We start from the raw sequence: 23,899 nt of genomic DNA, 5'->3' as shown, positions 1-23,899 counted from the left end.
AGACTCTTAACATTTTTTTCACCTGGATTACAACAAATGTGTCCTAACTCATCCCTGATTCATCAAAAAAGTCATCTTCCATCCTTCTACAAGAATAAGATTTCTCAGGTGCATATCTGATCACTGATCCTGTCCTTTTTTCCCCAAGTAAGAGCCCATTCAGTCAAACAGCTTGCAAGTTGGCATAGCCTCACTTTGTAATGAAAATCACTCTGTACTATAAAGTAATAAGCCTTATGTCTATGTCCAGTCATCTTCTGTAGCTTATTTAGCATATTCTAAAATTTCTTACATAACAAACCCTCTTAGGAATCAGTTGTATGGTTTATGTAGAAATAATTTTAATACAATATCAATATTTTCCTAGGTGCAAAACTGAGTTCTGATCTCATCATAAGACCCCTGACTTAGCTGCATGACATAAAACAATCACTCAATATTCATGGCTGCAGTGCCCTATTCTCTAATCTTCAGCCATACCTTTATTATGCTGGTGGCAGGAGCTTGGAGCTCCTGTTCAAGAGTCTCCTGTCTTCTGCAGTCTATGTTGTTGTAGATTATTCCCTGTCCCTTCCTTACATCCTACCCTTCCAGCACTCAAGTACATGAGAAGCCCCAAATTCAAAGATCTCTATACTGTGATATCCATAGCATCTTCTCATGTGGCATTTATCGTTTTACATTAGAACAGAGGAACATGTATCAGTCCTGTCTTCCTTAAAAGCCTGAAAGTTACATAAGCATAAGGGAAATATGTTATTAATCTTTACGTGTATAAAATACCTAGTACAGAGAAGGTACTCAGTAAATATTTATTAAAGGCATACTGTAAATATTTTGTGAACACTTATTATTTGTCAGGCACTGTTCTAGGTGCTTAGGATACATCAATACACAAACTAAAGATTTCTAACTTTGTGAAACTTACATCTTAGCAGGAGAAGACAGGCAATAAACAACAAATTTTCAAAGTAAATTATACATGTTCATTTGAATATGATAAGGCTATAACAAATGAAAAATAGAGCAGAGTAAGAGGGAGCAATAATGGTGAGGTGGATGTGCTTTGAAGTTTTCAATAGGATGAGTAGGGTAGATGCCATCGAGGAGAAATAAGAGTAAAGTCAAAAAAGGTGAGGGAATTGCTATGTGAATATCTGAGTTAGAAACTTTCCAGGCAAAGGGAACAGCCAGTACAAAGGCCACAAGGCAGGATTGTGTCTGGCATGTTCGAGGAACAGCAGTGGTCAGTGAAACTGGATTGCTGTGAGCAAGGGGGAAAGTGGTAAGAGATGAAGTGAGTAGAGGTGTGCAGTGATGTGACTTGTGTTTTAAAAGATCACGCCACTGTAGAGAACAGACTGTGAATACAAGGGTAAAAGCAGGGGTCAGTTAGGAGGTCATGAAGTAATTGAGAAGAAAGATGGTGGTGGCTCAGTTCAGTTCAACAACATTCACGGGGCATCTACAGTTTCTACAGTTTCTGGCTCTCTGAGAGTATAAAGATGGCAAAATTGTCTCCTCCTGAAGGAACTCACAGACAGCAATATGTTCCTAACCTAATTTCCAGCCTCATCACCTAGCACAGGACCCAAGCTCAGCTCATCTTCTCCATTCTCAGCATGGAGTATTACAGCCAGCCAAAATTGCTCATTATTTTCCAAACACACCATGCTGTCTCATGCCTTTGCAATACCCTTCCTGTTGCCAGGGATCCATTTCCCCAGCTTGCTAAACTCACAAATTGCAACTCCTCCTTCAAGACTCAACTCAAAGGCCAATTTCTCAGATAAGTTTTCCCTAACAACCTGCGAAAAATTGGCTGTGCACCTTCCTCTTTCTTTCGCTGGCATCCTGTGCATACCATGAACCAAGGTGTATTATAAATAGATTCCTTTTAGACTGTAAGCCACAGATATATGATTTATTCGATGTCTACATCTAACAAAAGTATTTGCCTTTGGTAGCTCTTTACTAAACACAGAAAAGAAGTTAGAAAGGAAGAACATTTTTTAAAAAGAGTAAGGAAGGAAAGAACTAATACAAGTCATTTATGAAAGGTTGCCAACATGGTCTAGAAAAACTACCTGCACATGGTCCTGTTCAAAGAAACAACTGGGAGCAAGCAGGGTAAGAACCACGCAGGTTCTCAGCATATTTATCAGCAAATGTTCAGCTCCAGAAATAGCCTGAAATTAGGGTAGGATGACATGGTCAGTGGGAATCAGTCATCTGTAAAATTCTTCTGATCAGAAAAAAACATTTGTATTCCTTGATCAAATTCAAAAAAAGACTTGTCAGTATTTGGGTCCTGAGCTTTGAAGATTGCCTGAGCTGTAATGGGGACACAAATATGCTGAGCAGGACAAATGAGTAACCAGATCTGCTTTGGGAAGTGACTTGGCACTGGCTGGGGCTGGCTTTCATAGCACTAGGCCAACACCAGGGCTGAGAAGAGCCTAAGAGGCTCTGGAAAACTAACCATGCCTGGTGTGAAGGATAATGTCTAAACTAAAGGCAGGTGTTTAGGGAAAGCAGCTGTCGTGCTGCAATGGGAGACTCACCCCACCTTATCTAACTTAATCTACTCAATTACACCAAAAGCTAGATATAATAATCTTTCATAGACACAAAAATTGAGGCATAGAGATATTAAGCAACTTGTCAAGAGCCATACTGATATCAGGTAGAGCCTGTCTTCACACCTGGGTCTGTCTTCATATCTATTTCAGTCCAGGACTGAAGCTACCCATGTAGCTGCTCAGCTTAGGAGTACGGCTTTGGCCTGAGAGGAGACTCAAGTTCCAGACATGGTTCTGTCCACCTTGCTTATGTGCCTCTAGGCAGATAATTTCTCCTCTCTGAGTCTTGTTTTTATCATTTGTTCATTAAGAGTTAGGGTCAGGTGATCATTAAGGTCTCTCCAAAATCTGAAAATCTATATTTAGTAAGAATTTTAAGGATGCTAGTTTCTTCTATCCTTCCCCTTCTCCCTTACCATACACCCACATGCCCTCTCAAGAAGCAGTGTATAAAGAATCGTTTTATACTATCCAGTTTGGAAAGAGAAGTTTAACAAAGGGTAGAGCCTTCAGAGACATTATCACCGTTGATTCACTGAGAACTACATATATCCGCCCCACATTTAGTCCACTTTGTTTTTGTCAAGAAAACTCACCCTCTGCCTAGCAAAAGAGAGCTGCCTTTATCTTCCTCAATTCACTCTTTTTAAATCTATCTTGGGGTTTCAGTTGCACTAAAGAACTCTATTCAGCACATAATTGGAGGAAATATAATGGAAATATTGAAATAAAAATAATATTCTCCCTAATATATTCATTTTAATTGTTCCTTTTCTTCTCACTAGAGTGAGTGGGAGGTTATCCCTTCTATTTCAGTTACCTCTTCTTTCAATGACTGGGTTTTATAATGTGCTATTTTGTGAGCTTATGTTTTTTCCTCCCCACCTCCAACTCCCTAATATTAAAGCACATCTGGGTTACAGTTAAATCATTTTATTCTTTCTGATATACTTGATCATAAGCCAAAGAGCAAAAAGTATTCTGTTTATGATCCAAGTACCCTTATTAATTTCTTCTATCAAATTAAATATTTCTAGAATGGGCAAAAAAAAAAAAGGTCTGGTAATAAAAGCAGACATTCATGGATTGGCCTTAGGTTCTGGAGACTATGTAGGGTTTTATGAAAAATTAGTAAATTGAACAGTAATTCTTATAGCTACAATATTTAAGGAGGGTCACATAGCCTTAATTCTTAAACAATAAGATTTGGAAGAAGGATATTATTGGTTCCATTTTATATCTAAGGAAACAAAGGCTCAGGAAAGTTACACAAATTGCTCAGTCAGTCAATAAGTAAGTGGTAGAACTTGGCTTCAGAAGTTGGTTTCATAAAGAGGGATCAGGAAGAAAAGGTGAATTGCTAGGGAAGGAGTCTGTCCTCTTCAAAATCCTCTATAATAATTAAGCGCAATACTTAGGAGACTCGTGGCAGTCTAAACTCCAAGACTGGATTCTATCCCAGACCACTTTGCTAGAGATACCGTTTTTCTTCAACCTTGGAGACCCTGGGGGACCACCAGCACAACTGCCTAGTTAGCAGCAGATCATAGGGTGGAATGCAGGCTGCTACCAAGCAAGATCTGTCTCAGCAAGACTCTTTCTTTGGGAGATGCAGAAAGTGCAGTATTTAAGTGGTGTCACCAGCCTGAACCTGATGCAAAAGAGGCATAGGTATGCAGGTGCACATACACATTACTCACTCATACACATTACTCACTCATACACATACACACAAACCCATACATACCACATTCACCTCACACACACATATACCATACACAGAACAAAATACAGACAGTCTCTAAACTTATGATGGTTTTACTTAGGAGTATTTGATTTTGTGATGATGTGAAAGTGATACAAATTTAGTAGAAACTGTATTTCAAGTACCCATACAGTCATTCTGTTTTTCATTTTCATTATACTATTCAATAAGTTATATAAGGTATTCAACACTTTATTATAAAATCAGCTTTGTGTTACATGACTCTGCACAACTGTAGGCTTTTGTTAAGTGTTCTGAGCACATTACTGTAGGAAAGACTAAGCTATGATGTAGGTTAGGTGTATTAAATGCAGTTTTGACTTTCAATGTTTTCAACTTATGATGGGTTTATCAGATTGTAACCCCATCATAAATTCTGGGAGGTTGGGTAAGTGGGAGTAGCTACCAATGCATACAGGTTTCCATTGGGGGGAGTGATGAAAATGTTCTAAAATTAATTGCAGTGATGGTTGCACAACTCTGGGTATATTAAAAACCATTAAATGTACACTTCAGATAAGTGAACTATACAGTATATTAGTTATATCTTGATAAAGCCTTTACGAAACTAAAAGACAGAAACTTGATCAGACCCACATCTGGTTGGCACATATGGAGAGATTGCAAGATTATAAACCCTAAATTCAAGGGTCTTTCCAACATTAATAATGTGAGTAACTTTGGACTCAAGAAGAATATGATCTGCATAAAAGGACCACAGAAAGTTGGCTGGGCGCGGTGGCTCAAGCCTGTAATCCCAGCACTTTGGGAGGCTGAGGTGGGTGGATCATGAGGTCAGGAGATCGAGATCATCCTGGCTAACATGTTGAAATGAACCCCATCTCTACTAAAAATACAAAAAAATTAGCTGGGCGTGGTGGCAGACGCCTGTAGTCCCAGCTACTCAGGAGGCTGAGGCAGGAGAATGGCATGAACCCAGGAGGCAGAGCTTGCAGTGAGCCGAGATGGTGCCACTGCACTCCAGCCTGGGCGACAGAGTGAGACTCCATCTCAAAATAAAAAAATAAAAAAATAGAAAAAAGGACTACAGAAAGTCAGAGTGACTTTTGTACTGCTGACTTTATGGTTTTTTGTTTTGTTAATCATAAATAAATTTGAAATTATGAAAGCAATGATATTTAGTTTTAAATATTTTGCAGATAATAAAAAAGAACACACACAAAAGAGAAAAAACACTCAAAATAAACCACTAAAAATATTTGTTTATACATTAAGTGTATATATGATATTTAGCTTTGTTTTAAAATATTCTTTTGTTTAAAAGATTTTAATTACTTCATCTTAGGATGCTCCAAATATATTTAACCAATCACTACTGATGGGTACTTGGATAATTTATAGTTTTTCCCAATTATAATGTACACTGCCATGAACATCCTTAAAAACAAATCTTTGAGCATGTCTCTGATTATTTCTTTCATCATCACAAATCTGAACCCCCAAATCTAGTTGAGGTAAATGTCTGATCATACTTTGACTTCATAAATCACAGGGAAAAACATGCCCTTTGGAAATCCCTGGTTTCTGTTCCTGGTCCAACCACTTAATTACCCTAAAAGGTAAACATATGGCCCCAAATAAATCCAATCTGATTTAATTATCATGTTTAAAAGTTACTACTAATTGAAAGACAATTCAAGGTGTTGATTTATAACCAAAAAGATCAGTAGAGGCCCAAAAGAAATAGACTGAATAGAGTGAATATTAATAACAACAACTGAGGCTCAGAAGGCCAAGGAAAGTGCCCAAGACTGGCAGAACTGGGATACTTGCAATAACTGGCAGAACTGGTACTCAGATTGAGGCTCTATGACTCCAAAGTCAGTACTTTTCCTATTGGACTTCACTGCTTCACATAACAGACACTGTCCTCAAGGAATTTGCAACTGGAATTTTTGATGGCAGGTAACATATGTGCACAAATAACTGTAATTTAGGCAGAGTAAGCTAAGTGCCATAAAAATGGTTCAGACATAGTATTTTCTTGGTAGAATTAGGAAATTCTTTATAGGGACAATAATATGTGATGTGTGCTATTAAGGATGAATTCATTCAATCATTTAATAAATATTTGAGTAAATATTTGAAGTAAAGCAGACTCTACCAGTTAACTACCAAAATCCATGTTCTCCACTTCTTCCTGCACACACAGCTAAATGTCATTTCACAAATTCCTTTAGAGTTGGATGTGGCCATTAAACTACAGGTTAGCCAATGGAATTTGACTGAAAGTCACTTTCAGTACTACTAATAAAAAGCACCCATGTGGGCTGTTTCTACATTTTCCCATCTGGCTGGCTAGAATAGAGACGATGCCCAGGTGACCCTGGAAACTATGAATTGAAGATGATAGTCAGCCTGGGTTCCTGAATGATGGTATGTTTGAAAGTTGCCCTGTCCATCTGTTCATGTGGAAGAAATAAACTTGTATTTGCTTGATCCATTAGATACCTTATGGTCAATCCAATATTACAGTTGGCCTACCCAAACATAGGCAGGCACTGGGACATGAAAAATAAATTTGTCATATGCCCTCAAGGAACTTAACATTTGAAGGGAAGGAAGTAAATCCATAGGAAAATATGACACAGCATTGCATTGACAGGAGGAAGGTCTGTATCTGGGCACCTAATCCCATCTTGATAGTTCAAATGATGAAACTTTCTACAAAGAAATGGTATGTAAGTTGAGGCCTAAAGTATATATAGAAATCCTCTAGGGAAAAAGGAGAAGTGAACATGGGAACATATTTCAGGCATAGGGAGAATATGTGCAAAGTTTGAGGTATATAAAACAGCATTGGTGTACAGGATGTCTACAGGTAGAGAAAGCAGGGAGATTAATGATAAAACTGATTATAGAGTATCAGTGGACTATGGCAATTTGTTTTTTGTGGCCTTTGTGTTTTATTTTTCCAGGGTCTTTTCCCTGTTTTGTCTCTACAGTTGCCTCCCTAAGTCTTCATTTCTCCCTGCTCACTCAGGAGTTGGGTAACCAATTTGTCTTGATTTTCTCCAGGGACATTCCCAATTGAAAACTAAGGCCTTAACTTCTATATCTCAGGAAAGCCCAGAGTTCCAGGCAAACTAGAAAGGTTGATCACCCTATGCGTCAGGAGTAGGTAATGGAAACGGCATAGCTAAGGGTCATATAGATTTGGGACGGAGTTCTAGCTCTGCCCCTGACTAGCTGTAAGACCCTTTTCTGAGCCCTGGTTTCTTCACCTGTAAAATGGTCATAACAATCTCTGATTTTTCTGTCTCTTAGAGCAACTATGAGAATATCATGATGCAAAATCTTTTGTGACAATAAACTGTTATGTAGGCTGTCTCATATTATGGAAAAACATTAGAAAGCCTGGGTTCAAAACTCATTCTTGTATAGTAGTTGGAATATTTAGACAAATACTTCTCTGTCCCTTAGTCTCTTTGTGTGCAAAATAAAGGCACTGGGATGGCTAATCAGTAAGGCTCAGGTCCTTCCTTCCAGGATATCAGCGATAACAGCACCACACCCCACAAATACTAGGTTTTCTCACTCATGTTCTGGCCTGTCTGCTATGGGAGAGAGAATTTAAGCAGCACAATAGCACAATCTCTGTATTATTTAAGGCTAACTAATGGTAGCTATTATTCCTGTTGCCCAAGGGCAGGAGCTAAGATTTGAATTTGGGTTTGACCATTTGATGGCAAAGTCAGTGCTTTTTCCCTGCATCAAGTTGTCACATTTCATCCCCTTTTCTTGGAGTAAAGCCAAACAGAAGCAGTGTGAATGCATTCAGGAAAGTGATTTGGCCTGCAAATCAGTCCCATGCGGGCCCAAGGCTCTGTTGTGTACTTACCTGAGTAAGCCATATATCTTCTAGATTCTATTTCCCCAGATGAAAGACTATGAATAATAATCTCCATTTTATATACAAGGCAGAAGAAAGTAGTGTATCTCTTTAAATAAATTGGTTCATATCACTTATAAGGGGAGCAGAAAAAAGCACATCCATTCTAGTGGAAATAGAAGAGGATGGCCTACATCTTCCCTGGGTTTCTTTCTTGCCCTGTACAAGAACTCTCCAGAGAGCACAGTATGAAAATCATCTAGAGTGGACAACCTCACTGTGCTCTGTGTGAAAATGGTGGCTCAGAGAGGTTAAGTTACCTTACTCCTGGCTCATTCCATGAGTTAGTAGAAGACCCAGAGATAAAATATAAACTCAAGTCTATATTATCCCCACCACCCTACCCTATTTCTAGTTGAACATGTTTCTTTTTCTCAGGTCAAATTATTCATTTTGAAGGATTTATTTATTTATTTATTTATTGATGATTGATTGATTGAGATGGAGTCTCACTCTGTTACCCAGGCTGGAGTGCAGTGGCACGATCTTGGCTTACTGCAATCTCCTCCTTCCAGGAACAAGTGATTCTTCTGCCTCAGCTTCCTGAGTAGCTGGGATTATAGGTGCCCACCACCATGCCTGGCTAATTTTTTTTTTGTATTAGAAGCAGGGTTTCACCATGTTGGCCAGGCTGGTCACAAACTCCTGACCTCAACTGATCCACCCTCCTCGGTCTCCCAAAGTGCTAGGATTATAGGTGTGAGCCACCACACCCAGCTCATTCTTAAGGATTTCTAGAGTTCTTCATTTTGTAACATCTATGGCTATAAAGGGCTTCTCTTCATGTGTCTTCTCACCCCTCATTCAATCTCTGGGAAGTCTCAGATCCTTCTGGGATTTTTGACATTCTATAAAATATTTGTATGGTTTGGGGACATTTTTGTGTAGAGACAGTAGTTAGGTGAGGTAATGTGGGTTTTATTTTGTTGCTTTTTGTTTGGAGATAATTCAAAATTCTCATGAATTTGGAAAAATGGTTCAGAGAGGTCTTGTGAGCTCTTCACCATGGTTCCCCCAAAGTTTCCCCAAAGGCTGCATCTTTTATTAGTATAGTACAATATCAAACCAGGAAATTTACATCGGCACAATATGTGTGTATAGTTCTATGTCATCTTGTCACCTGTAACCACCACCACAATCAAGATACATAATGGGATACTATTACCAAAAAATCTACCATATGCTACCCCTTTATAGTCAGTGATATGGTTTGATTGTGTCCACACTCAAATCTCCTCTTGAATTGTAACTCCCACAATTCTCACGTCATGGGAGAAACCCAGGGGGAGGTAATTGAATCATGGGGGTGAGCCTTTCCTGCACTTTTCTCCTGATAGGGAATCATGAGATCTGATGGTTTTAAAAAACGGGAGATTTTTCACACCTGTAATCCCAGCACTTTGGGAGGCCGAGGTGGGCGGATCATGAGGTTAGGAGATCGAGACCATCCTGGCTAACATGGTGAAACCTCATCTCTACTAAAAATACAAAAAAAAAAAAATTAGCTGGACATGGTGGCGGGTGCCTGTAGTCCCAGCCACTTGGGAGGCTGAGGCAGGAGAATGGTGTGAACCCAGGAGGTGGAGCTTGCAAGTGAGCCAAGATCGTGCCACTGCACTCCAGCCTGGGCCACAGAGGGAGACTACTTCTCAAAAAAAAAAAAAAACCAAAAAAAAAAATGGGAGTTTCCCTGCACAAGCTCTCTCTGCCTGCCACCATCCATGTAAGATATGACTTGCTCTTCTTTGTCTTCTGCCATGATTGTGAGGCCTCCCCAGCCACATGGAATTGTAAGTCCATTAAACCTCTTTTTATTCCCAGTCTTAGGTATGTCTTTATCAGCAGCATAAAAACAGACTAATAGAGTCACTCATCTTTTTTTTCCTCAATATTACATTTTATATATATATATATATAAAACCTATCACAGTCTACCGGTGTTGACATTTACCAATTTGAGTGAAGTGTAGAAACTCTACCTCATTTTAAGTCCTTTTACCTTTCTACATGTAATTCTGTTAAATATTTCTTCTACATATACTGAGAACCATGTCAATGTTATAATTTTTGCTTCAATATAAGGCATATTTAGAAAACACAGAAAAAAAGTTCTATGGTATTTACCTATATTTTTATTCTTTTTGTTGTTGTTTCTTCCTGATATACTAAGAGTCCTTTTAAAATTTTCTTCCTGTTTGAAGAACTTCCTTTATCCATTCTTTTAGAATAAGTCTGCTGGCAACAAATACCTTTAGTTTTATTTTATCTAGAATGTCTTGATCTCTCCTTCATTCTTAATGGATATTTTTGCTGGATAAAAGGGTCCAGGTTGATGTTCTTTTAGCATTTGAAAAACATTGTGCCACTTTACTCAGGCTTCAATAGTTTCTGTTGTGAAGTCTGCTGTATTCCATTCTTTTCCTATTGATAAGGTATCATTTTTCTCTTACTGTTTTCAAGATTCTTTCTTTGTCTTTAATTTTCACACATTTAATTATCACATTTCTTGGCATGGATTTTTTGTTTGAGGTTCACCTGGTTTCTCAAATTTGTAGGTTTATGTGTTTTGCAAAATTTGGGATGATTTCATCCATTTTAAACATTTATTTTTAGTCTCACTCTCTCCTATCTTTCTGAAATTCCAATGGCATGAATGCTATAATCTTTTGTTAGCATCCCATAGGTCCTTGAGGCTCTGTTCATGTTTCTTTTAAGACTGTTCTTTTCATTTTCGTTTATAGTGGGTAACTTCTATTGTTCCATATTCAAGTTCACTTATTCTCTTCTCTGTCGTCTGTACTCAGCTATTGAGCCCATTCTTAAGTGGGTGGTGGAAGGTCACATTCCCCATGTGATCTGACACCATGAAGAGGAAGGAGGGAATTCATTACCACCCAGCAGAATGAAAGTCCTGTTTCTTATTTTTTTCTGACACCACCTATTGGGGAGTGGGGTGGTGGCAAAGACAAAAGTCTGTGCTTCCTACTAGCCCTTTGTTGGTGAAAGTAGAAATGTGGATGCAGTTTATTTATTTTCCCCATTGTGTTTGGCTGGAGTAGGTGAACATTGTCTCACAATAATCTCTCATGCTAGACTGCCCTTTTTCTGGTCCTTCATTTAGTATGAAAATATTTTGGGAAGCACCTTTTATTTGTCTGTACCTGTGGCATTTCCAGGTTGCCAGGTTCTCCAATAACTATTTTGGCATACATGTGGCAAAAAGGAAACCCACAGAACTCACACAATACCATTTCTTAGGTCCTAAGGAACCTAAGTAGTCTTCCCTCTTCTCTCCACCTTTCAGAGTTTTCTATGTTTGTTTCATAAATGCTGTGTATAGTTTTAGCTGCACTCTAGAAATAGAGGGAAGTATGTCTACTCCATCATGTCCCAGAACCAGAATGTAATATTTTAACTTTTCTTTTTAATGCAGAAATATTCATTTTCGAAAACTTGATTTTATGGCATTACATTAATGCCAATACTCTTAAGATACAAAATTGAAATGAAAAAAAAAAACATAGATCATTTTATGGCTCCTAAAGTAACCATTTTTTTAATGCCAATTTTTAATGCTGTCCAAATTGCAATAAAACTGATGCAGTGATAGACCAATAGCAATATTTTAAATTGGTACAACATTTTTGGAGAACATGTATAACAAGAGTTTATAGACATTAACCTTATAGTCTATCTCTTAGAAGCTGCTTGTAAAAAATTATTTAACAAACCTAAAACCTATGTGGTATTTATTATCTATTATACTTTAGAAAAATATGGAAAATCTAAATGCCCAGCAATAGGAATATGATACAGGAAATCATGATACATTAAAAAAGTAGAAATCATTATTATTCAAACATGGTGTGATTAATACTTAGAGAAAAATATTAAAATTGTTTTTGATACAATGTCAAATGAAAAGATCAACATACAAATGAGTATATACATTTAGCTGTTTCCGTGTTAAAATGTGTGTAAGAAAAAAAGTAAAAAGGAAAATGTAAAATTAAAAATAATCATTAAGTTTAGTGGAAGATACTGAATTAATTTATAAATAGACATTTATTGAATACCTGTTATATACCAGGCATAGTTCTAGATGCTAGAAATATAGAAGTGTATAGAAATGACAAAAATCCTTACCCCTGTGGTGCTTAGTTTGCAACAGAGGGGGAGACAGATAATAAGTAAATAATACATTGCAGTTTGTTGGATGGTAATAAGTGCAATGTAAAAAATAAGACAGAAAAAGAGAGTAAGTATGTGTGGAACAGAGGATGTAATTTAATTTTAAATGTATGACTTTTTTTTGCTATGAGAAAAAATTAAGTATGACTTTGTTTTACAAAATATTAATTTATAAATTTATAATTTCTCAAGTAAAATATAAATTTTTGTTTTTAATAATAGAGTAAAGCCCCCAATATTTCACAAAAGACACCACTAATTTCAAAATTTTAAAATTTTGACAGGAGCAAGGCTAAACATTACTACATTAAGACTTATAGAAAGTATGAATCTATTGCTAGGTGTACATACCTCTATCACTGCATTTCATTCAAAGAATGTTAAAATTATGTTTACTTGCTGTCTATCCCATAAGCCTATATCTTTTTCACTTAATTTTGTAGCTAAATGTTTGCGAGAGCTGTCCATATTTACTGTCTCCATTTCTTCATACATTCTCCATCCTCCAATTCACTCCTTCATCCACATGACCTGGCTTGAATTCCTACCACCCACCAGATCACTAAAAGTGCACTCATGAAAGCCTCTCAAGACCTCCATGTCACTACATGCTTTAATTATCTTTGACCTAGGTAGCAGTTGGCAGTATTAGTCCCTCCACCCTGTTCAAAAAGACTTCGCTCTTTGGTTTCATGACACTACATTTTCTTTCTTTCTTTTTTTTTTCCATCTCTGTGGCTAGTCCCTCTCATCCTCCTTTGTGGGCCTCTTATCCTCTACCTGGCCTTTAAATGTAGGGATTTCTCAGAGCCTTATCCTAATCTCTCTTCTCATGGCCTCCCTGAGAAATCACATCTTCTCCTACCATTCCGGTTATTACCTGTAGACTGATGACACCTTAATCCATACTTCCATATTCCTCTCTTGAGTCTCTTACCAATATACCATACTACCTACCTGACATCTCTGCTTGGATGTTTTCCAGGCACTTCTAGCTTAATGTTTCCCAGGCTAAACTCATCCTCTCCCTTATCCAGCCAAATCTTTCTAAACTGTTTCTCCTCCTATGGTCCCTATCTTCAGTAAATGACATCATCCCTTCTGTTGCTCATGCCAGAAAATCTGGGAATCATCCAGGACTCCTCCTTCTCTTTTCCTCTCCACATCTAGTCTACCACAAAGCTAAATTGATTCAATCTTCCATTATCCCTGAAAACCATCCACTTGTTTTATCACTACTGTTACCACCCCAATCCATCATTAGCTGTAGCCTAAGGTATATTGCAAAAACATCCAAATAATTTTCATCCTCTCCAAAATATTCCCCATTCAGCAGCAAGACTGATCTTTCTAAACTGCCAATCTGATCATGTCCTGCCCCCATTTAATCATTTTAATTTATTTCCATTGTCGTTAGAATCAAGTCCTACTCTTTAGCTTGGTTTATAAGGCTCACCTCAATAATCTCTCCAATCACTTTCTCCTCAGAATTTAATGTTTCAATTATGTTGGCCTTTTCTCATCAAAGATAAAATGTTCTCCCTCATTGTTTTGGCCTTCAAGCACATTCTGTTTCAGCTTTTAGTACAAACAATACTTCCTAAGGAAGGTCACTTATCCTTGGTGTATATGAAGTCTTAAATGCTATGTAGTATTTAAATTATAACTGTTATTACAAAGTTCTCATTATAACAGTTATCATACTTTACTAGAGCTACATAATTAATGTTTAGCATAGTAGACTATAAACTATGAGACTATGAAACATATCTCTCTCGTCACTGTTACGTTTTAATGCCTTGCATAGTTCCTGGTTCATTTTAACTACTCAGTAAGCATTTATTGATAAGCAGAAGGAGGGAAGAAAGAGAGGAGGGAGAAAAAGAAGAAATAATACTCAATCAGTCTTGGGCGAATTACAAGAAAGGAAAAAAACAGGAAATTTGTTTAATAACACACTTCAGACTTTAAAAAGTATTTCCACATTCATTTCATATCTGTTTCGTATAACAACGCTGGGAGGAAGTATTATTATGTACTTTTTACAGTGAGAAAACAGGCTAATGAAAGAGGTAGCATGGCTCATCATGTTATTTCTTCCACCTGGAATCCCATTTCCTTAATTTTATCCACTTTCCATTCCTTGAGATATAGCTGAAATATCACCTGGTCCTTAGCGTGTCTCAGTTTCTCCTCATGACCTTAATAGTATAATTTTCTTCCTCTTCTCTAATCCCACTGCATGCTTTATATGCTAATGATTCTTAGCACAATGTTCTCTACATTGTACCTATTTATTTTTGTGTTTCATTCCAACCTCTAAAAAGGTAACATCTTTAAATAAATAATCTTAATCACACTGATATTAATCATCCCAGGATCTAGCACAGAGTAGATGATCAATAAAAATGTTAAATGGAAGCCATCTCTAAGATCTAGTCCAATCTTTTCAATCTACTATAATGAAAAAGCCAATCCAATAAGTTATTTCAGATTATCCAAAGGCCCCACAACAGCATGCTACCCCTTGCTTCTTTTTGTCTCCTTCTTCCAACATCCCCATGCATGGAATATCAGAGGAACAGTAAACTTGGAATCATGTGGTTTCTGGCTGGTGCTACCACTTACTAGTTATGTAAATACTCCCAGCCTCAGTTTCTGTAGAGGTGAAGATACAGTTCTTAGTTGTCTTGCAATGCCAGTTCCTAGCAGTGCCTAGCACACAGCAATGAACACTGTTAAGAAATATTAATGAGTTATGAGACTTGGACACTGTTAAGAAATATTAGTTATGAGCATCAGAAACCTGATGCTACAGAGCCCTAAACACAATCCTTAAGAAATCTAATATGTAATTATTTAATCCTTAGGAAGTCTAATATGTAAATAAAATTGGAATGAACTAAAACAGGCAGAAAACTTCTGAATCTTCCAGCTTCTCCATTTGCTGCTAGATGTCTCCTCAAGGCAGAACAGCCTTGAGTGGCCATATATTTACATAATAGTTTTCCAGTTGTATCTCGTGTTGGTTTGCTTTCTATAACTAATTAACTACCGGTCTATGCTAAGACTTGAAGGCCTTGGTACCTGTTACAGCCGCCTATAAGAGGTGAAGAAGAATGTTTGTTTCATCTTGAAAAGGTGAAAAAAGGGTGTTTTCCCAATTTTTATATATATACACACACATACATATATATATACACATACATACATATATATTCCAAATTATATATATAATATCCAAGAAATTTCAGATTTTTAGTGTTTATCCTAAAGAAAGAATTTTTCCATGACTTATTTGGAATATCAAAGGAGGTAATACCCTAGACAAGTAAAGTATTACAAACTTTTTTTGTTATAGTGATTGCCTTGGTATTGGGAAAGCTAGAATTAGAAAGACACTGGAGAAGATACTATAAATTTGAGATCTACGAGGTATTTTTCAGGTTTGAGTTAGGCCATTGCCAAGATTCCTATATTGGGATAGACTCCTTGGAGCCAATAATATATAATATTCTGAGAGCCCATAGCCACTTCCTTATCAAACCCTGGGAACATTTAGGATAATGGCTGCTGGGAGATAGGTTCGGGTGTAGGTAACCGACTCGAAGCATAAAAGAAAGTCCTAGACATAGAGCACCAAGGTGGAAGAAAAGATGTTCAAAATTCAACAGTAGCAAAGAGAATAACAATTATGATTTGTAGAGATTAGTTAATAAAAATTCTAAATATAAAGTTCCTTTTTGGAACAGATCTTTTATAGCATAGTCATCCTATATCCCAATATCTACAACAGTGCATAGCACATGAAGGTGCTCAATAAATTCCTATGAAGTAAAAAAAAATATAAACATCTGGCTTGAGGAAAGGAAACTCTGAAGCAATGTAAGTAGCTTTGTATCCAAGTTCTGGGGATGGTAAGGTAAAAAATAGGAGATATTACATATACAATGTGATGTGCTATGGTACCTTATGCCTAAGTGGCTTAATAAACTACAACAAACTCAATTCTGAAACTTTAGGCTCTTTCAGACCATTAGAGGAGTCCAATGACTGGATAACGGCTGCTGCTGATTGCCTGCCAACATTGCGTAAGAGCACCAACTTAATTCTAAAGCATCATAATCCAAAAGCAAGGACCCAATAAAATTTCAAAATGTTATCAAGAGCCCTAGCAGACAAGACACAACATAGTTCATGATAAAAAGGAAGCAAAGTGAAATAATTAAGGCTTATGCATCTTCAAAAGCACAAAAAAGGACTCCAGAACTTAACACTTGGGAAAAATGGATGGTAATTATTATTGCTGTACAAGATCCCAACACAGAATATGGAAAAATATATACAATGTCATTTCGAAGTCCCTCATGAGCAAATCAACAAAGATGTCCTGTTACTTGCAAGGTTTAAAGTACTAATCTATATATATGCTTATTAACAGAGAAATGATTTCTATTATTATGTACTTGGGCTGGAACCAGAGACTCAAAGCAAAGGCCTACCCCTTGCCCAGAAAGACTGAGAGAAGGAGCAGCAGATTAGTTGATTTGATACAGGAAAGCAAAAAATCATGCCCAAGGAGATATTTTTACCTTTCATAAACAGTTTTTATTATTCTCATCAAATGCCTACACTTTATAAACCTGAGCTTCTCAGCCCAACATTTATAGAAAATTGCCAAGTATCATTTGGAGATAAAAGCACAATTCAATATTTATGAATTGCTAGTTTGCTATAAATATAGATATTTGGAGACTATCTTCTCACTAGTCATTAATATTTGAACAGAGATCAAAGCTATAACAATATTAACAATTCATTGCATTTGTATAGGGTTTTATATAATACTATTAATAATAGATGCCATTTATTGAGCACTTAGTAAGTGCCAGGCACTTTACATGTAAATTCTCACAGCAAATTCAGTTCATTTTAACAGGCATTCACTTAACACCTACTGTGTGATAGATGAATAGATTAATAATACCAGGTTTTTGTCTTTGAAGTCTTTCATTTTGTTGCACTCAATCAATGTTTGTTGAATGAATAAATGAATGAATGAATTGGCTGAAAAGGTATTATGGGGTAACATAAATAACACAGGGCACTCCCTTACTCTTTATGGTCTTAATAAAGTACTTAACTTTTCCTAGCCTCAATTTTTTCATCTGTAATATAGGGATATTTAAAATTTCTTTTGCAAAAATGCGGAAATAGTAACAACAAATATAAAGCATCTGACCCAAATGGATTTTTAATAAGTGAGGTAGTTATTATTACTAGTATTATTAATATTATTACCATAATTATTACAATTATTAACCAATCCTATCCAACTCCCCTCCTCCTCACTATAGCAATGGTACAAATAGAACTTTAAAATACACACACTCACACACACACACACACACACACACAAAACACAAAAACCATGCAAAGCAAGAGAAAGCTACTGAACTGTAGTCCCTAATGTCCTCCTAAGTTACTATACATAATCTATGCTTAGGCTAGGAAAAAGAAAAAGAACCAACTTTGTTTATGTTTGCAAAGATACCATGATAAAAGCCAAACAGGACAGGAAGCTTACCAAATAACTGACTGCGTTTTCTCATAATTGAATGCTGGTCATTCCAAGCACAGGACCATATTTCCAAAATTCTCAGGAACAGTACCCAAAGAATGGCCATACAGAAACTCATCCTCATTCTTCTCAGTGACAGTAAGTCTGATCCTCAGCTGTACAGCAGATAAACTAGAGCTCTGGGTAAAATTTTCTTTTAAAAATTTTTATTTTTAATTTTTTTGGGGGGTCCCTTAGTAGGTGTGTATATGTATGGGGTCTGGGACAAATTTTCTAACCAGGAAGGGGTCCCATTCTGTAGATCACTTACCATTTTGGTCTGCTGGTAGATTTCACCATAGGGGCCATCCCATCTCTATAGAGACTCTTGGTTTTACTGAAGTTAACAATGTTGAAAATGACCCTCTGAAAAAGAAAGAGGGAGAAGTTCATCTAAGACTATGCTATGCAAATTGCAACTTCCTGATAATTAAGACAGGAAATAAGAAACAGGGTTAAAGGAAGCCACATGGACTAGCAGGCAATTGTATAGTGAGAATACACAGTGCTCATGAGAATGTAATGTGTTTGTGCCAGCTAAGCAGAGCAATTAGGCATTAGCTCTGGAACCTGGAAACTTGAATTTTAGAACCAACTCTACTGCTTTTCAATTGTGTGGCCTTGCCAAGCTACTAAAGATCTGTTTCAGTGTCCTGATCTGAAAAATGGGAATAATAACAGTACCTACTTCACAGGACTCTGATGATAATTAAATTAAGTTAATATATGTACAGTATTTGGTACCATACTTGGTACACAATGAATGTCATATAAGTTTTAGTTATTAATTGTACCCTTTCTCTTGGCTGACCTAGAATTTACATAGAAGTAAATCATATTATCATCAGGGTAAGAGTAGTACATTTAAAGTTCAAAAACACTAAAAATAGTAACTAAGAACAAAATTGCAATTAAAACATTCTACAACTACTTGAAACCCCTTTGACTAGAACTGGAGGATATATATCCTCTTTCATACTCTCTTTGTTATTTTCTACTAGGGGTCAGGGTATTAGGCTCAACTATAATTTCAGCATACGTTTATAGCGCCATAGGTACTTGGGTAAATCTCTCCCCATCTCTGGGTCTTATCTTTAAAATGACTGATTATGACATTCTAGATGCCTTTCCAAGAGGATAGTATAATTTTAAAAGATCAGATCTTTGTTTCAGCAAACAACTTTGTCATAAGAGGGGAGGGAAGACTGTGAAAGAGAAGAGAAATGTGATAAAAAGACACTTAAAACCACCGAAATAGTCGAAATAGTCCAAAGGAGAGATGATGACAGCTACAGGTAGAGCAGCCAGAATAGCTGGAGAGAAGAAAAGATTTCAAGAGGTTACCACAGGCTAGCCTTTCTTTCCAGGGACAGTGAAAAAAACAAAAACATCAAAATTCATGTATTATTTTATTAAACAAGTATTTATTGTGTGAGGTATTATATAGTATCAAGTGACAGTAATTTTATATACTTTTTTAAACATTGGAAATATTCTTCTATAACCATAAAAAATAAATATTAACATCCTCATTTAATAAATGTAGACACTATGGCTCAGAGAGGTTACCTAACTTGATTGAAGTCATACTAGTAGATGACAGAATTGATACTTGAATTCAGGGGATAAACAGATAAGATGCCCATGATTTTTACTCTTGAGTTAATCACTAAGATTCCAAAATTCCATAACCCTAAACAAGTCTATTTTACAAGGGCAAAAAATAAATTTAATGGTAATTATTCAAGTCTTAAAATTTTGTTTTGTTAAAAAGAGAAAATCAAAAGTATATCATCTGGCCTCATGTTTAGGACTATAATAAAATGCTTTGTTCCATGAAATAAGCTTTTAGGGATAACTTGTGTTTTCCTTTCTCCTCAGAGACCAGCCATTTACTCCATCTCTAGGCCTTTTGGTTTCAAACCTCTCTTCTGTCATTAAATTAAGTCATCAAGAATGTCCAAGTCCGTTCCATTATTAATAACCTAGACTTGCCTTTTGTCAATTCAATTACTTCTCTCAGGGTCTTGGCTAGTATTTGATTTAAGAAAATCAATATTGAGGGGACAAATGGCCTTTGAACCTCAGAGAGCATAATCCCCCCCCCCTTTTTTTCTGAGATTCTAGTTGTCAGATCCATTTCCAGTGAACCTGGAAGCCATACTGCACTTTCAGGTTCTAGATTATTGATAAATACAGAGAGAAAGCTAATAAAGCAATGATGTAAATATGTAAAGCTGGAATAAAGAAATGAGAAATAAAGTGAAACATGCACCGATCATTAACATCCTACTGTGTGCCTAGGAAATTTCCCAGGTATTTTAAATATGCTACATTATTTGTTTACTCCATTTATAAACAAAAGTTGTTTATTTTAGCCCAATTTTAGATGTGAGGAAATTGACACTTAAACAAAGTGGCTTGCCCTCCAAAAATCCCCAAACTATTGGTAGAGCTAGGACTTAAATCTTAGGTGTTTTGACCATAAAGATCATACCTTCTCTATAATATTACATGGAAACAGTAACATCATTTCTTACCATTCCCTGTTCAAGTATTTTTTATGGTTTCCAGCCATTTAGCAACATCACTAGTGGTGGAGAGATTCAAAAGTATAAGAAAGCAGACAGTGCAGGAAACCCTGAATTTCCATATTTTGTACTTAATCATTAGGTTTTACTCAAAATGAATAAGAAGATGTGGCATCCATGCATCCATAAGGTAATGGTAACCACAACAATAATAATAACAATTTCTGAGCACACACTATGTACCATATTCTGAGTTAAACACTTCATCCACATTAGAACAATGTTTTATATATTAGAATAACCTAGTTGTAAATTAGAATCACTAGTAATAGCTTTTAAAATGACAGATGCTTGGGCCCCACCCCAGAGATTCTGATATTTGATGCATTATCTCATTTGTTTTGAGGATAACGAATTTTTTGAGACAGGAACTATTTTTCACCTCTTGTTTACAGATGAGGGAGTGGTAATGTGATTAAATAAACTAAAATCATATAACTAATAAGTAGCAGAGTTAGTATTTAAGTATTTAAACCAAGTCTGTTGCCTCAGAGGAATAAGATTATAGACTTTTTAGCCAGATACACTTGGGATTGAATCCCAGTTCCCTACACATTCTGTGAGTTTAGGAAAGGTAATTATTCTTTTTTTTTTTTTTTGGACATTGTTTACATCCAAAATTGAGATGATGACGGTATCCTACCACAGTTGTTGTAAGAATCTGTAAGATTATATAAGTAAATCACCTGGCATATTGTATCTAGATCTAAACAGGTGTTCAATATTTATTTCTCCTTCTCATTTCCCCTTCTCATCAATAAAGCCAGATCTTTTGGTGCATTACAATGTCTTTCTTTCTTTCTTTTTATTTTTTCTTTAGATTTAAATTTTTAACCTGAGCTTCTTGTTTCAGTAATATGGTGCTCTATATCAGAGCTCTGTAAATAGTGACCACAGTACACTGTTAGTCTAAGAGTAGGCATAACCTTCAAGGCTGTCATATGTGAGGAATGGAGTACTGCCCATCCTGACCAAGGGGCTCATGGTGCTACTGAAAATGTGAAAGCTCCATTCCAGGTATAGGCCAAAGAGTTGTCCAATGTGGGTAAAGGTATCGTGAACAGCCTGCGTGTGGTCCTAAAGAATGGCCTTGATTCTGTCTTGTCATATATGCAATACTTTTGTCCAATCATAAGTACATTTCCCATTTAATATTGTTCACATTAGTTGCAGGGACTATTCTAATGGGATTACAACAAGCTAAAAAAGCTTATGCACAGCAATGGAAACCACTAACAAAATGAAGAGACAACCTCCAGAATGGGAGAAAATTTTTGTAGACTATCCATCCTACAAGGGATTAATAAACAGAATATATAAGGAACTCAAACAACTCAATAGCAAACAAAAAAAATTTAAAAATGGGAAAAAGACCTGAATAGACATTTCTCAAAAAGAAGACATACAAATGGACAATAGGTATATGAAAAAATTATCAACATCATTAATCATCAAAAAATGCAAATCAAAACCACAATGAGGTATCATCTCACCGCAATTAGAATGGCTATTATCAAAAAGACAAAAAATAAAATATGTTGGTGAGGATGTAGAAAAAAAGGAACACTCATATATTGTTGGTGAGAATGGAAAGTAGTACAGGCATTATGGAATACTGTATACAAGTTCCTCAAAATACTAAAAAGAGAACTGCCATGTGATCTAGCAATCTCATCACTGAGCATTTATCCAAAGGAAAGGAAATCAGTACATCAAAGAGGTATTTGCACTGCCATGCTTACTGCAGCATTATTCACAATAGTCAGGATATGGAATCAACCTAAGTGTGGATCAATGGATGAATGGATAAAAAGTGGAAAATTATTCAAAAATACATACACATGAAATGTTATACAAAAAACGAATTAAATCCTGTCATTTGCAGCAATGGAATGAAACTGGTGGTCATAACATTAAGTGAAACAATCCAGGCATAGAAAGATAAACATTGCATGTTTTCACTCAGATGTGGGAGCCAAAAAAGTAGATTTCATAGAGGTAGAGAATAGAATGCTGATTACCAGAGGCCACTAACGAAGTTGGAGGATTAAGAGAAGTTAATTAATGGGTACAAAAATACAGATGGATAGAAGGAATAAATTTTAGTATTTGATAGTACAGTAGGAAAATTATAGTTAATGACAATTTATTATATATTTCAAAATAGCTAGAACAGAATTATATTGTCTCCAACACAGAGAAAAGAGAAATGTTTGAGGGAGAGGGCAAAATGGCTGACTAGACTCAAATAAGTGGAATGGCTCCCATGGAGGGATTAAGATGACTGGCAGGCTTTAAACAGATCTTCAGAGGGAAGAAACTGAGAATGGATGGAGGAAAGACACAGAAGCTGGGCTGAAGGGAGAAAGAGCTGGGAACCCTGAACCACACACAGGAACTAATTTTTTTTTTTTTTTTTTTTTTTGAGACAGAATCTCATTCTGTCACCAGGCTGGAGAGCAGTGGCGTGATCTCAGCTCATTGCAACCTCCACCTCCTGGGTTCAAGCGATTATCCTGCCTCAGCCTCCTGAGTAGCTGGGACTACAGGTGTGTGCCACTATGCTTGGCTGATTTGTGTATTTTTAGTAGAGACATGGTTTCACCATGTTGGCCAGGACGGTCTCGATCTCTTGATCTCATGTCTGCCTGCCTTGGCCTCCCAAAGTGCTGGGATTACAGGCGTGAGCCACTGCGACTAGCACAGAACTCATTCTTGAACCACAACAGCTCTGGGGGAATGGAGTCACCCACTCTCACTATCAGCCTCTGGAACTCTGGCAGGAGGAGAACCCTTGACCACCATGGACAATTGAGGTGGCAGGGATAGCTGCTTTGAGAAGTGGTAGAAGTAGCAAGCCAGCTGATGTGGAGCTCACAGGGTTTGGTGCAGGGGCATCTGTAGTGGAGCATAGCCAGGGACCACCATCCCCCTAGGCTTGACTTGGTCCCATAAGAGATTTTATCACTAAGGGACCTGATCTTTGCAGGGCAGTCTTCCATATCAGATGTGGCTGGTCCAACATGAGCACCCTATTGTCTGCTGGCCATTCCTGGGTCCCCAGCCTGGCCACATCTGCTTACAGGACAGTCTTGGGTTCCCTGGGGCCCCAAACCGTATCTTCTGTGTGAGCAGACCATGTCTGACTGGTGAAGAGCTCCAGTGAGGCAGTTTCAATGGCCATGTACCAGCTGCACACTCCTTCCCCATACTGCAGCTTCCCCTCAGCCCAAGGCA

The 23,899-nt window shown here is 36.9% G+C and overlaps 1 protein-coding gene across 2 annotated transcripts in view; it reads right to left on the bottom strand.

The window, feature by feature from the left end:
• Window positions 1–23,899, bottom strand: part of AGBL4 (AGBL carboxypeptidase 4) — a 1,536,119-nt gene that overhangs the window by 719,771 nt on the left and 792,449 nt on the right. For both annotated transcript variants that reach the window (XM_054488559.1, XM_054488570.1), the window contains exon 4: window positions 18,343–18,437. In XM_054488559.1, the coding sequence (XP_054344534.1) occupies window positions 18,343–18,437 (95 nt within the window). The remainder of the gene's footprint in view (window positions 1–18,342; window positions 18,438–23,899) is intronic.

The sequence above is a fragment of the Pongo pygmaeus genome, chromosome 1 (assembly GCF_028885625.2).
Source record: "Pongo pygmaeus isolate AG05252 chromosome 1, NHGRI_mPonPyg2-v2.0_pri, whole genome shotgun sequence".
Lineage (NCBI taxonomy): Eukaryota > Metazoa > Chordata > Mammalia > Primates > Hominidae > Pongo > Pongo pygmaeus.
This window is presented reverse-complemented; position numbering and strand designations above follow the sequence as displayed.